Below are 15,519 nucleotides of genomic sequence, written 5' to 3' on the forward strand. Positions count from 1 at the left end.
AGCAGCAAAATGCTTGCAACGGTGACACTGGCACAATTTGTATGAATTCACTACTGCGAGGTGCATTGATCCTTTTAAAATAGCTTATAAACATGTTCACTGAATGCAACTGTAGTGTATGTGTTTTGCCCCGCTACTCGCAACATATTGTCCGGATTAAAAATAATACTTCATTTTACGTTTAGCAGCGGTTAAAATGGAAAAGATGAAAGAAGGTGAAGGTGCGTGCTAAGGTCAGCTGGACGTCATGTGATAGTTATGTGACAATAGTGACGTCTTGTGTTCTTCTTCTGGGGTTTACAAGAACCATGGAGAGTCCGCATGGCCTCTTGCTCTCTTCATTCCTTCTCCTGACGCTCTCAGGGGCGTACGCCGGGGATCCCGCGGCCGACCTGCGGCGGATGGCGGTGATCCACTCGCTCATCCCCGCCGTGCCGCCGTCGGCGAGCCGTGGAGCAGGCTCCGAGGCTGTGAACTTCACGGCGGCCTTCCGTACTTCCGACAACGCCACCCTCCAGCTTAGCGTCGGCATCCTGGACAACAGTACCAGACAGGAGATGTACTCCGAGTGGGTGGACCTGGGCTCCCCGAGCTCCACTGTCAAGGTGGTGTCCAATCCTGCCGCGGCTTACTCCGTCAACAATACGATCCAGGTGGATATAACGTTAGAGTTCTTTATACATGCGCAACCAAGTGTTTTACCATCCTCATATGCATGACCGGGTTTATTTTGCCCTGCTGCAACCAGATGTCGCAGCAGTATTACTCAATTTATGCTGGTTTTTAATCAAACTTTCAAAGCTCCTTGTTTTAATTACCTCCATGAAATGTCATGGAGGTTATATTTTACCCCGCGTTTGTCTGTCTTTGTGTGTGTGTGTGTGTGTGTAAACAAAATAACTCATGAACGGTTGGGCGGATTGCTTTCGTACTTGGTGTGTTGGTAGTGTGTGATGAAAGCTGGAAATGATTAGATTTTGGACCCCCTAGCGACTCCCCTTGGTACTGCAGCGCAACTTCCGGTTTTGCTATCTCGGTGTTCTGAACATGCTATGGTCACGATTTTTGAGTATTAGATAGCTCTTGTGCTCGGGAACAAATGACATAAGTTTGGGCCCCCTAGCGTCTACAGTAGTTTTGGGATAGCAGGGGCATTTTTGTCAAAAACTTCTGACGAGGATAACTCAAGAAGGGAACAACGGATTTTTATGATTTTTGGTATGTAGGTACCTTAGACAATGTTGTACAAGATAAGATACTAATTATGCAAAATAGGAGTACATTTGCATAATTAATGAGAATATTCTATCATAGCAGTTTTTTCAATGTATCTCTTGTCCCGGATGTGCTATGGTCTTGACATTTGAATGGTAGATAGCTTTTAGCGTCATGACAAAGTGGGGCAAGTTTCAGTCCCCTAACATTTAATTGTGGAACTGCAGGGGCATTTTTGTCAAGACATTCCAAAGAGGATAACTGCAGAAAGGAACGACGGATTGCCTGCATTTTAAGTATGCAGGTAGCTTGGGCAAAGATGTTTAAAATGATATGCATTTTATGCAAATGAGGACTTAATTTGCATGATTAATGAGGAAATTGTATAATTCCATTGTTTTGAATAACTGGACTTCAATAAATGTAACACATGTTAATCATGATGGGTGGAATATAAGCAGATACCAAATATGGTAACAAGGAACTTAGGGACCGTACGGCGTTTAGTGAGGGGGGAGGGCCGGTCGCCAGAGGGTCGGGTCAAAATTTTTTTGCTAGGCCCTCCCCCCAGGTAAATTTTTTTTTGCTAGGCCATCTCCCCAAGTCAAAATCTTTTTGCTTGGCCCTCCCCCCTCCTATCAACTTTGAAAAAAATATTCAAGACGCCAATAAACAGTGCGCTCCCATTTGTAAATGTGCTTTGCGTCATATCATACTTTTTCATGATTTTCATCGCGAAGCAGATCTCTTACCCCTAGTAAAAAAAGGAAAACAGAATGGCTCAAAATATCTGCTTAATAGAGGGATAAATATCTGCTTCATAGAGCAATTTGCTTTATAGAAGCTATTTCATTGTTTTGATATTAAAACAACACCTAAAAAGCGCCCCACTCCCTATATTTACCTATTGCAAGCTCGCGGGCCTGAGCGGCTTGACGGAAACTATTTGCAATTTACATATATTTTGGACTTTTTCTTGGTTCTGTAGTGGTAATAACTTACGGTAAATCGGGGGAAAAAATGAAAACCAAAACGACAGCACGATTCGACTAACCTAAACTGTAGTGGGGAGGGGGGCGCCGACGCGTGCACTGATTTTCCCACGGCGGGGTAGACCGGTCGCCTCTCTCTAGCCGCCGACGGGCGTGAGAACGCAGACTTGCAGGAGATCTTTTAGAAATGCCACGCTTTTTTTGCCACGATTTCCTGCATTGCTTTTTTATGGGAAAATTTGCTGGTTAGATGACATTTCTATGAAAAAAAATACGAGGGTTTCAAGTTTTTGAGAACGACGTTCCATGTCCGGCGCCAAAGGCACGAAGAATCGCAAGGAAGGTCCGGGAAAATTTTGAAATTTTGACCCTCTTAAAAGCTATTTCCTTCAGTTTGAGGGAGATATTTTGCTGACAAACAAAGCTAACTTTAATGGCATTTCAATTTAGAAATGCAAAATTAAATCCCCCCCAAACACATTATCACGATGTCGGTCATCAAAGGCGCGAGGCCGGTCACGTCAAAAGTGATCCAGGAAAATTTGCAAATCTTTACCCTCGAGCTCTGAAACGCCATTTCTTACATTTTGAGGGCAATAAGACAGGGGTAAATTTTGCTGGCAGACTAATCTAGAGTTTAATAACATTTCTGTAAGTGAAAAAGGTTTTCGAGGTCGTCATGCATAAGCCCCGCCCCCTCCCTTTCGCATTTTCACTGTGTCCCGAGCGCCAACCTTGGGCGATCCCCTGCAGAGGTCCAGAAAAATTTTGAAATCTTGACCCTCTGAAACGCCGTTTCTTGGATTTTAAGGGACATATTTTGCTGGCAGACCAAGCTATTTTTTTTTGCATGGCCCTCCCCCCAAGTCAAGAATGTTTTGCTAGACCCTCCCCCTGGCAAAATTGTTTTTTGCTTGGCCCTCCCCCCCCTGGCGACCGGCCCTCCCCCCTCGCTAAATGCCGTACAGTCCCTTATTTGCATAATTTATGTAAAAATTCAAAACCGCTTTATGATTGATGATGGGAATTTTATAATTGTGACATCAGTCAATGATGAACAACACCATGCATAAATTATGTTAATGTGTTAGTCAATTGCATGAAATTTACGAAAGCTCTAAATTTTCATGGAAGTATGAGGTCGCCGAACTCTAGTTTTGACTCATTCTTAATTTTGAGGCATATTAGTTACAATTGTCTAACTTGCATTAAGAGCCCCAGAACCATGATGTCCCACCTGGACCATAGAACAACATACATGTATCTTAAAATGACCGGGAAACATCACGCTGTCATTCTGTAATAGTTTAATATTAATAAATCATGTACGGGATGGGCTACGAAACCACATCTTTTTTCAGGTATCTCCTTCTGGACTGATAGTGTGTGTTCAAAGAAATTGCGGTCCTATAAAACGTTACTCAGTTACTTAGTATCCCCCCCCCCCCTCATCATGGATCATGGCTAGAGCAGATTATCACCTAAGTGATGGCACCACCCTACTTTATTACTATCACACAGTAACTGTTATATCTTATGATGTTGTCCATCAATGTTGATATGTTTTCCCTCTGTTGTCCTTCTCCTACATCCAGGTGTTTGTGCAGTGTTCCGATGGACAGGTGTACTACCTGGAACAGAAGCCCAAACATGCCGTGTACTTCGTCACCTGGTACAAGCTTCCAGGTTCCCTGCCTGTAGACGAGGGTGGGCCGGCACTGTTGGTGGGGCGGGACTCTGTGAGCGCTCTGGCGTGGAAGGGCAGGGTGGCCGTGTTTGTGAGATCCATGCAGGTGTCGTCAAACCTGTACTGGTCTACAGGTGTTGCTAAAAGGTGAACACTGTCTGTGATCTGTGAATGGTTGTGCATGGATGAAATTACTCACAAAAGAATGAATTGCAAATTCACACAGCATTGTCAAATCTGTAATGTAAGAAAAGCAAGATAGTCACGTTTCTCAGAATATAGTGATAAACGTTACAATTTTGCCTGTCTATATATGTTTCTATCTCCAGCTTTAAACTTCTTCCCATTTGATTGGAAGCCCATGTTGTTGATTTTCCTTGTTAAATTGTCATTTTAAGTTCATGAAAATATATTTTCAGAACTTCAGATTTTTGGGCCAGATGGGGTAATATTTTTTCCCTCCCAAGTCCCAACAAAACATTTTGGTCGTGGGACAGAGGGACGGGTCCTGGAGATAGTCCTACTTTGGAGATAACTGATTTGGTGCCTGTGTTTTCAGCTTCACTCCATGGCAGAACTTGGGTGGAAACCTGGCCACAGATGCCACTGTTGTGTACAACCCATTTTCAGGGTACATGGAGGCCTACGCAGTCCTGAGCGATGGAAAGGTGAACCGTAAAGACCAGGTGCACGACAACAAGTGGCAAGATTGGACTGTTTTAGGTGAAATTTTATTTTGTGATACTGGAAATGCATGTTATGACTTATAAGCTAAAGGGTTATGATTGAATGTGAAATACTGAAACGATTTTTAGTTTGAGTTGTTTGTATGACTTGCTACTCATAATAGTCTCTACTTTTTGTTATACACAATATAAGTGACACCAAAAAGTAGTTACTCAAGCAACTGGATATGGTTTTGGAAACCATAACCATAATTTCCAAAACCATATCCAGTTGCTTGAGTAACTACTTTTTGGTGTACCTTATTACCTGGATGTCTAACCTACATCGACACAATATAAGTGATTTATCAAATTAACATAGTGTCTTTCTCTTTTGTATACTGACTTGACTTTTGTAAAGGGCTCCCTTAGAAATCAGTTATTGTAACCTAAGGGACTCTAGATAGATAAACAACGTAGTGGGTGTGGAAAAATTGAAATGAACAGATAGGTTGTAAGGCAATTTGTGGTCTCACATCAGTGTTTCAATATATTTCCTAGGAGTGAGTCAGCCGGCCATGGTGAACACATCACGCCCAGTGGCACACGCCATGAGTGAGACCATCTTCCACGGCATGACGGAGGTGTTCGCCCTGGGGGCTGATGGGAAAATCAAGCATATCTGGCAGACCACATGTGACAATGTAAAGACTTGATATCTTAAAACCCTTAGATTAGACAGTCAAGTTTATTAGTTTTACAAAGGTTTTACAGGATATTTCCAAAGCACCTACCAGCAAGCTTTTGATCAGTCCTCTGACCCTTTTCAAGTTGAAATGACCCAAAGCCTGTGTCACATTACTTGAATGGAACAGTGATATCAGCAAGGGGACAAAGGTGCTCATCAATTGGTTTGGGGTGAGGGGTCGTTGATGGGCCCTGATTTTTAATGGTAAAGTTAATGGTAAAGTTGGACTTGTGTACACAGGTAGAGGATTGAAAAGCTAGTAAACATACATATTTCAAAACATTTCTATGAGAACAGCCTTCAGAATCTGTAAGTCAGGCATTGTGGATTCCAGCATGTAGTAGCAGAAGGCAGTTCAGCACCAAGGAGGATTGCAACTGTGAAACCTGCATACACAGCGTCATGTCATTATGCTTGTAATCAATTTTGTTACTTGTTATTAGTTACAAGTATCTTGAACTAACAACTCTATCAGTTGTACGTTATCTGGTTGTTGTTTCAGTTCTTAATGATCTATTTTGTCATCATCATCATTATCGTCATTAATTATTATCGTATGTTTATATTTGAGTTTCAGTAGTGTTAGACCCTTCTCTGTCATATCCCAGCAAAATGTATATTTCCTCAAGTTATATTTTCTGATTTTGTCTTTTGTAAAATATAAATCCAAAATATTGTGTTGTGCATACAGGTGGTGAACCCCTGGGGGTACTGTACCTGGGGTCTCTGGGGAAACATAGCAGGCAGTTTGTCTAATGACATACGGGTGGCGTACGGGTACGGCATGGAGAAGCCTCAGCTGCGGGGACAGGTCAATGTCCTCGCTACCGGACACAACGTGCATCTGGGAAACGAGGTCTTCTTTGTTGGCAAAAATGGCAGGTATGAACTGGCTGTGTGTTAGATCCGTGAACGATTTCATCAGGTTGGTAGATTGCTGGATATCAAGGTTCTTTGTTTGCAACTAGGGAGTTTATCCAATTTTTTACTGACTTCACCAGGCAATACTGACTGGTTCTACTTTGCAGTACAGATAGGTGTCACTGCTGCAGTGTGAAGACTCAGACCCCGCTCTAAATGTGACTGAGTTTAGATTGCCCTCATCATGGTTGGCTAGATATTAAGGCAGGTCGTGCGTGAAGAACTTGGCTATCCATCAAAGTTAGATTTTTAAAGTGATATGAAAACTTATATCAAAGCCAAAGATCATGTACTGATTGCTGTTGGCTATTTTGATTTACCATAATTTGCTATTCAATTTCACCCAATTTGTAGCAAAAGAATTTTCTTAATTTTGTTGGTAGTCTTGTGTGGAGTTTAGCTTAAGTGCTGTCGGTTCCCCCCAGAATTATGCAATATTACATTTTTAGGAGTGAAATAAATTGCCTGGATGTGTTTCAGCCTCTGGCATGTTTGGCAGCTCCTCCGAAATGACGTTTGGAACGGACCAGACCTGATTGGTCGGCCAGCTGAGGGGGAGATCGGGTCCCTGCCAACCATCATGCAGGACAGGACAGGAGGCTGGTGGAGGGCGTACGTCATCACCACTAAGGGACAGGTAGGCTCACTCACTCACCATCTGCTTTATCGTCTGTTGTTGCCCTTCTCCAAGGAATTTAACATGCTCACTCACTCACTCACTCACTCACTCACTCACTCACTCACTCACTCACTCACTCACAAGTTTTGTCCTGGTGTTAGTGGCTCAAAACCAACTCTGCCTCTGGGTTGATATCTTGAAAAGGTAAGAGTCAAGTGTGATGCCAATACTTCCACAAATGTGGTAAATCTCGACAAACAACCCCCCCCCCCCCTCCTCTTCAACACCATCCTCCCACTTGGTGGCTGCACTTCCTTGCAGTGCTCCCGATATTTTTCCTAGCAAAAACCTTGAAATGGTAACTTAATTAACTGTCCCCAATGCAGGTAGGGATTGTTGAACAGCAGAAGAACCTGTCCATCTCTGTGGAGCAGATGGCATCAGGCTCCAACCTGACAGTGTCCTGGCGAGTTCCTGAAGATGAGGCCGCCGGCGCGGACTGGCTCGGCGTCTACAGACGGGGGGACGATGAGAACAGGAACTACCTGGACTTCAGGTAGGACAGGCACATGGAAGTTCTGGGTTTGCTTTTCAAGTCCCTAAGAATATCACTTGTTTTGGCTCTCTTGTTAGTCTCTAAGACTATACTAGTTCTGTTAAAAAAAGTTACACCAGAGATGACAATAGACCGAGCTGATGTCTTATACAAAAGGTATAGTTATACCAACTATACAGATAAAGATATTAAGGCATTAAGACATAGGAATTTGAGGGGCCTTTAGAGACAGCCCTACTCCTGCTAGGAGAAGACAAGACTTGCAAGAGGGAGTGGCCATGGTGGGCAAGTTTTGAAATGACGACATGGTTCTGCTGACTCAACATGTATTTTGTCTCATTGCCCTCACTGCTTGCACGCTTTCACTGAGTACATGTACCATTGTTAGTGGCCAAACTCTCTCACTGGTGAAATCCCCATTGAGTCTAGATCTGCTTTAATTGTAATCCTGAACAAATCACCAAAATCCTCTGTAGAAGGAAAGCCAGAACTCATCAGCTCAGGCCAGTGCCTATACAAACAACAAGTTTTAGTTTGAAATTCCTTCATGCTTTGTAACTGGAAAAGTTTGTATTGTACACAGGTATGTCCAGGGTGGTCAGAATCCCAAGCAACCACCTGTGCCCAAGGGCTCTGTTACCATGGCGATATACCTTCCTGATGGCAAGTACGACCTGCGCTACCTGGTCAACAGGAAGTTCTCTGATGTCATGACCACAGGTATCAATCAATCTTTGTGATATGAAAATAGTGTGACAATTGATACTGTATCAATTGTCACACTATTTTCATATAACATTGAATTTAAAGCAAAAGAGTCAGTAGCCTGACTTTAAAATAAAAGGATAGTATGATCTTTAAAGAAATACATTGTATAGGATGCAGAGAACAATGATGATGAACACTTTCCTAGGGTAAGATATAAACTGAGTGACTGTTTCATTTGGGGCTGCATTCTTAACACTACACCTAGCTGAAGTGCAAAGAACTTCAACCCTTTGACAAGAATGTCCTGAGAATTAGTTACATACATGTTGGCTATGTATACACACTTAAATTATGTACAGAAAACTTGTCCAGTGACCAGTACCATCCAGGTGAAACTGTTTTGTTTTTAGAACACTTCACAGTTATCTCTGACTCAGTATTGTTTTCTCACTTTTTTCTCCAACTTGAATGTGTATTCATTCACACTGTTTCCTGTAGGTGTTGAGGTGTATAATGGACCAGAGGATGAGAACTGGGTACAGCTGTACCAGGGGATGGCTATAGGGCTGGGGAAGGAGGGCCTCAACATCACCCTGTGTGTCAAAGATGGAGAGGCCACCATCAAGAAGTTTGAACAAACCTGGGAGGCTTTCCTGCAGAGGGAGGTGGGTAAAATTTAGCTACCAGGGAAGCAGAACACAGTATTCATCTGCAACCCCTGGGGCCTATGACTGGGGCAAATAAGAAGATAGGACAAAGTTCCGTAAGACTGAATAAAAGTATTTTGTGAAGTCAAAAGTGTAAACTGTGCTGTGTGGTATAGGAATATGTTGGCTTTGAGCATTGGTTTCATCTGTTTGGTAAATCAATGGTCAACACAGTACTTTGTACACTATCGGGGCAGTGTGATGTTTCAATGACAACTTAAGGGCAGCTTAAGACAATAAGGAATGTCACATTAGCCATATCTATCTTTAGAAAAGAGAAGAAAAGGTCTTCAAATTATCTACAACTTTCTCCTTAGTTCTGGGAGGGGCTGAAGTTGCTAGGCGTGTCCCTTGGAGACCTTGTGGCAGCCCTGGTCCAGTGTGAGGAGACGGCTGTAGCAGAGGCCCTCAACAAGTTTGTCACAGATCTCATGAGCTGTGCCTCCGCTAAACAGTGAGTACTGGTACTTTACAGTTTGGGCAAAAGGTTGAAAGATTGTGACAGCCATACATACAACAGGTAATGCCACCTGAATTCTCTCACATTACAGAAATATAGGAATAATAATATGCATAATAATAAGGACCGGCACATTTGGTACATCACAGCATCATTCTGAACTGCTATAATAATTGAATCATTCTACAATGCGGCAACTTTGCAGAAACTGTGCGGTTCCCCTTATTTTTTGCATTTTGCCGCCTTAGCGGCAAAATGCTCTGAGACCAGAATAGTGGCCGTTGTGATGTTGAGATGAACGGACCTGTTCAATTCATGCCAAACATTTCTATACCTGTTAAAACAGGCATTTTTTCAACAAGTTCGCACTGGCGCAGTGGTTAAAGTTTACGAATTCTAAACCAATGCACCCGGTTCGAATCCGGGGAGGTAGTTTTTTTTTTTTTCTTTTTTACACCATTAAAATACTAATTTTTACATCCATTTGGCCACACCAATTTATTTCTTTGGTTAACGGATTCGCCGCTTCGTTTTTTTGCCGAATAGAAATAAAAATTTAAAAAAACAACTTAAAAATGCCCCGCAACAGAGCTCACTCAAAAGCAGGCAGTGTAGTGAAATTTGCTGCAGTTCACGCAAATTTTAACAGGTGGCGTCTAGATCTAGATTCAGGCACATATGTGAATCTCTCCATGCGCCAATATCAGGTTTAGTTACTCTGTTCTATTTATATGACATTTTAATAACTAGAAAAAAACGTTCACACACGCAAACATTGGCAAAATGCCAGCTTTTTTAAAAGCACTTGTTTTAATTCATAATGCAATAAACTTGAAAGTTTGCATTCTGTGTGTGTGTGTGTGGGGGGGGGGGGGGTAGCATTAGACTATTGATTCAAACTTGTGACAGTTATGCATTAACCTTTTTTCTTACATGCATAATATGACATTTTCTCGCCTTTCCAGATGCACCAGTTTTGTGGTTGATCTTGTGAAAGAAACAGAAATCTGGTTCAAGGACAGCTACGAGATCTTTGGGGACATCCGAGCGGCGTCCAACAACTTCCGGCTGCTGAAGGCTTACAAGCAGGGTGGGGTGTGTGTGGGTAGGGTGGTGAAGGCCTGTATTGATGTGGACAACAACATTACCAAGACTGTGGTATATTAAAGGCCAGTCTTAAGCCACTGTCACATTTCCAGAACCTAAGCCTGGCATTATTTTTAGCCAATTTCCAAGCAACGTCAGCGCACTGGTTTGGATGTAGCCTAGAATCAATCCTATTCTAGCTCCAGTTTGATCCTCTGTTAACATCCATGCAGCATACGTCTTTGCTGATGTTGATTTTTGGAAGTTTATAGCTACCCTGTGCAGATACCTTTAATGACCAATATGCAACCTTTCCAATTAAATTCCCAACCATGAGATGACACTGATGACCACTAACTTCATGGTAACTGGGGCTCAATGGTGGGCTGACACTGTGCTAAATTGACAGCTCACCACAAGTTTTTATCACTTTTTTGGTGCAATACTGATTGAATGGCTGGTCTTGGCCGGGACCATTGTGCCACTTTAGGACATCATGGTTAACTTGATCAGTTTAGGACTATTTGCTGATTGAAAGTGTTCCATAGAGATGTCACGCAGTGCAATGCAATACAATGCAAACTTGTAACTTATGTTGCAATGTTATTATTACATCTTATATATAAAATCTTTTCAATTATTTCATTGTGAAGAGGACACACTGTTCACAACCTTGAGTGAAATTTGTTGTTCACTAGAAGGTTGCCAAATTGCAGATTCGCTAGAGTCAAGCATATTTTCATCCCAATCTACCAATTGTTTTGGTTGGGGCTTGGCAACCATTGAATATCACCCAATCTAAAAAATCATGCAGTGCTTGGAGGGCACTGAATGTATTACTGACAAGAATGTCCAAGCTTGCAGACTCATTGGGCAAGTTCTATCCCTGCTGTATGATACTGCTATTGATTCAAAGTTCTCATTGTCAATCAAATTGCATTTGAAGCTTTCTATAGCTGCACTGTAACTAACAACAAACTAGAATTCATGCCATGTAAAATCAATTAATGTAATGAGACGTTTGGACCAAATGGTAATAAGTATCCTTAAGGCACTTACAAGTACTATATAAACAACTATAAAAAACTAAGGCAGGCTTTAGCTGGACATGGTGGGAAGGTCCAACAGTAGTGTATGGATTTTAAATATGATATATCGACTTTATTTGACTTTGTCAGTTACAATACAGTAACAGTAAAACATTTTAGACATACTAAATGTAGGTATCTGTCTCGAGTCTTGAGACATAAACTTAGCAAAAGCAAAGAATGTAAATGGTACTGGCCGAAAATGAAATGACATAATTTTGGTTTAAGCTAAAAGCTGTACAGTAGTGTATAATATGTTGTTGAGTGTTGTATGATTGTATGATTCTATTTGTTTATTACAAGCAAGTTATTTCCATTCCAGCTTTGTTGACAAGAATACTAGTACAGTCAAACCTGCCCGAGCGACCACCTCTTCTCAGCGACCACCTGGCCATTTCGACCGCTTTTTCCCATTGACGTAAGCATTAAGCGACCTTTTCTCAACGACCACCTGGCCAACGCGACCGCGACCGGCCCAAATTGGGACCCATAACGACCGCATCATTTTCAAAATTGAGGTTTCCATCGATTTTTTATGATAACTAGCGCGATTTTGTGCCGAAATCGGCCAGTTTGCGTCGGATTTTGGGGTTCGATTTACAGTTTACAGTGTGTGCGTTGTATTGGACATTACAGACCTCGCTTCTTTGCGTGCGTGCGGTTTGCTTGCTATTTGCCATTTAACACAACGGAAATCATTTAAACTTTGCATCGGGCATGTTTTGAGTCGATACTCTTCTCAGCGACCACCTGTCCAAATCGACCGCTTTTTTCCGGTCCCCAGGGTGGTCGTCTTGGGCAGGTTTGACTGTAACTACATGCACTTTTACTTTGTGCATGTACATAAGATAAGCTTAATAAGGAAATAAAGGTGGTAATGTTGGTTTTTAGTGTGCTTTTCACTTATAGTTATTAAAATGTTACACATAATTGTGGACTAGGTTATATCTGAAAGGATCAAGCAGTGCCTGCACCTATCAAAAATTGGTTTGACTCATTGTGCAGTGATAGTAACTGTACTTGGTTAGCACAGCACCTCAAAATAGCCTTCTTTATGTCAACAACCAATTGCAACAGCCAAACCAAGTTTTTCGGTAATTCCCTAATAGACATAGATGAGAAATGACAACAAAATTCTGTCCATGAAAATCTACATTCATGCTGATTAACCATAATTATAACGGTCTCTGTTTTCAGTGCTTTCTGTCTTCATCTTGCACAGATCAAACTGGTAACGGCGATCCCTGCAAAAAAAAGATTTTTTTCATTTTTGATTGAGCTATTTTCCACTAAGTACGGTTCCTCAAGCAAATGCCAGGCAAGCGTTGTAGATTACTGTTGTTTGTTTGATTCTGCATCACTTCATGCTGCCCTGCATTATAAAATCTGGCACTCATCTATTCAAATCATTTGATTGTATGGGGTTATGATGGTTGAACGTCATCTTGCACAAAACAAAATTGATCCTAAGGAGTGAAATATATATGCATTCACCATCTTTGACGAATACGGAAATTAAAGCGCCTTTGTCATTATCATTGAGCGACGGCACTGGTGCACTGGCCTGCGATCCGTCCCTTCACTGCCCTATCACTATCCAGCCAATCAGATATTCCCCCTCATGCTGTTGAAGGGAAAAGTGGAAGCCAATCACATTTCCTATTGACCATAAGCGGCGACGTGATTGGCTGGCAACTTTCCTATCAACAACAGGAGGGGGGGGTATTAATGCAGTGAGAAGGAAGGATCGTAGGCCTATGTTGTAGGCAAAATTGCAAGCCAATCACGTTTCCTGCTGACCATTTGCGGCGACGTGATTGGCATCCGAGGCCGTTGAATGATCACTTGTCAAGTTTAGATACTCAAATCATGCCTGGCATGAAAGGATTCATCATTGCAACATTTTAGTAACTGGGCGCTTTGAGGCTTGTGCTTCCCAGCCCAACGTACCTCTTCCCTGTGCTGAAGTCACTATGGATCCCACGCATGAAGTAGCCGGAGGGGGAAGAGAAGTTCAAGTCGTCATTCCACTCGTTGCTTTCAATGGTTGTCAGGCAGTTGTACGCGAGGTAAGAGCCGGGCCTACAACACTTCACCTTCCATCGCCTGTCATTTTTGTCATCCCGGAAAGTGCTAAAAAACAAAAAAATCGAAAATTTCATACTTTCGCGATATGAGGAGTTCTGTCAATATATTGATGCCACAGTTCTAGCCATTACAGATGTTAGTATTCCTCTCCTTCCTTTAATCAATCTCGGCTATTTCCCTTCCACAATGGGCCATTCTACCACACAACTTCAGGAAGAGCCTAGGGTGTTGACCTGTAATGCTGCAGTACCTGGAAATACTGCTAGAGCCCCAAATCGTATTTTCGGAACCTTAATAACTACTCACACACTAAAATTAATACAAATCCATCATAAGTATCTTGTTTTATAGGTGCGAACACACAAACAACCAAAACAATATCCCCGCTGCAGGTAAACCTCCTTTCAGAAAGGTAACAAAGTAGGTGAAATACTGATAGTGTCAATCTACATCTAGCAATGTCTGTCGTAAGTGTTGCGTGCCCTAGCGAAAATTGCCATCCATCGCAAACTCCGAACATAACCAAAATCTTCCGTTGGCAAAATCGTGCCTAGCGTGTGTATGCCAAGACGATTTTGCAACCGGAACATCTTTTGGAGATAAGCAAACTCTGACAAACGTATATGTAACCAAGAGTGCACGTGTGTGTGTGTGTGTGTGTGTGTGTGTGTGTGTATGTGTGTGATCGTATGTATGTGTGTGTGTGTGCGTGCGTGCGTGCGTGTGTGTGTGTGTGTGCATGTGCTTGCGTACCCGCATAACTGAGTGCACGTACATGAATGAATGATAGTGATAACACCATACCAACAACCACATACCTGTAAAACCCGGTAATGAGGCTGTTGAACGGACACTGGAACGCCATGATACCCCCGAAGTCGTTGATGTAAGGCGACCAGAAGCACTCATTCAACTCTAGATCGTCACCCGTTAAAACCTTACAGCCAAACGCCCAGGCACGGTCGGACGGGGAACTACAGTAGCTGCTTGTGACTGATGAGATCACCTGATTTTTCGCACATTCGAATGTGAAGGGGTCCCTGTAAGATAAAACCAAAAGATAAGAAACTGAACACGGCAGAGGCTCCGGAGGTCATCTATTCCACGTAGCAAAAAAAAACAACGCACTGCCGGACCTGATTATAACAAACACGAAGGACTGATACGAGCAGCCCTCCACCCTGCCTCCGCTGGGTCTCAGTGACCACTCTGTGTTCTCTGAACCCCGAGTCGCAACGGTTATTCCGGTGTTATATAGATACAGATAAAGTTGCCTGGAGGTTGGGCTCACTTGTCCAATATTGTATCATTGTGGGTGAGTTGCAGAATGGCACAGAAATGGCACAGAAAAATGTAATAAGTTTATACACTTAAGATCTTTATATATCTGCATCAAATTTATTGGTACGCTGAACTGCGAAAGCTTTACGAACTGCCCTTTCAGTGTAAAACACATGCTCTTTGTCTTTTTAGGCAAGTATCTCGTAAATAGTTTGCAATAGAAACATTCTTTATTCTTTAGGCCACAACACGAGTAAAAGGCAGCCTCATGGCCTTCTTGAGGCCGTAGAGACACTGGGTTGTTAATCCACTGTCTGACGCCGTGAGTGACGGCAACGTAAAGGCAGACGGAGCCCAACCCTCTCCTTCCACTGCCTTTTACCCTCACAACCAAAGCCAGGTACCCATTGTTACACTTCGATCATGTCGATAGAGTGAGGAAACCGTGCTTGTAAAGTGCCTTTCCCAAGAACACAACATCTAGCTAGTAATGCCAGAAATCGAACCCATGATATGTTGATCTTGTGATGCTAGCCACTCGGAAACTCGACGCCACGAGCAATTAGCATTGTCCATTGAGTATTGAGCATATATCTTTGAAAACCAAAAGCAACTGTCTTTCTCAATGGTATTGAAATATAAACAAACGCCAACGGACAAAGAACTACAAGAAGAATGTACTTGCACTCACCCGAATT

At 42.4% G+C, this 15,519-nt stretch overlaps 2 protein-coding genes across 2 annotated transcripts in view; one reads left to right on the plus strand and one right to left on the minus strand.

Annotated features, from left to right (window-relative positions):
* Positions 1–179: 179 nt before the first annotated feature.
* Positions 180–10,954, plus strand: LOC118414010. The gene is made up of 11 exons (XM_035817721.1): positions 180–653; positions 3,803–4,041; positions 4,454–4,617; positions 5,121–5,263; positions 5,999–6,189; positions 6,709–6,865; positions 7,234–7,403; positions 7,987–8,123; positions 8,610–8,776; positions 9,136–9,272; positions 10,244–10,954. The coding sequence occupies exons 1-11, from the start codon at positions 309–311 to the stop codon at positions 10,443–10,445; spliced, it is 2,052 nt and encodes a 683-aa protein (XP_035673614.1). The 5' UTR covers positions 180–308; the 3' UTR covers positions 10,446–10,954.
* Positions 10,955–12,125: 1,171 nt separating this feature from the next.
* LOC118414011 (dermatopontin-like) overlaps positions 12,126–15,519 on the minus strand; it is a 10,180-nt gene continuing 6,786 nt past the window's right edge. Inside the window, exons 2-4 of the mRNA XM_035817722.1 lie at positions 14,359–14,580; positions 13,403–13,585; positions 12,126–12,696 (exon numbers count right to left, since the gene is read on the minus strand). Coding sequence (XP_035673615.1) covers positions 12,618–12,696; positions 13,403–13,585; positions 14,359–14,580 — 484 coding nt within the window. The 3' untranslated portion in view covers positions 12,126–12,617. The remainder of the gene's footprint in view (positions 12,697–13,402; positions 13,586–14,358; positions 14,581–15,519) is intronic.

This window comes from Branchiostoma floridae, chromosome 4 (genome assembly GCF_000003815.2).
Source record: "Branchiostoma floridae strain S238N-H82 chromosome 4, Bfl_VNyyK, whole genome shotgun sequence".
In the NCBI taxonomy this organism is placed as follows: domain Eukaryota; kingdom Metazoa; phylum Chordata; class Leptocardii; order Amphioxiformes; family Branchiostomatidae; genus Branchiostoma; species Branchiostoma floridae.

Bases quoted from the DNA above. Each gene is read 5' to 3' on its own strand.
- LOC118414010 (XM_035817721.1), top strand. From the start codon at position 309: ATGGAGAGTCCGCATGGCCTCTTGCTCTCTTCATTCCTTCTCCTGACG. The intron at 4,042-4,453 runs GTGAACACTGTC...CTGTGTTTTCAG, and splicing joins TCTACAGGTGTTGCTAAAAG to CTTCACTCCATGGCAGAACT. The intron at 6,190-6,708 runs GTATGAACTGGC...GATGTGTTTCAG, and splicing joins TTTGTTGGCAAAAATGGCAG to CCTCTGGCATGTTTGGCAGC.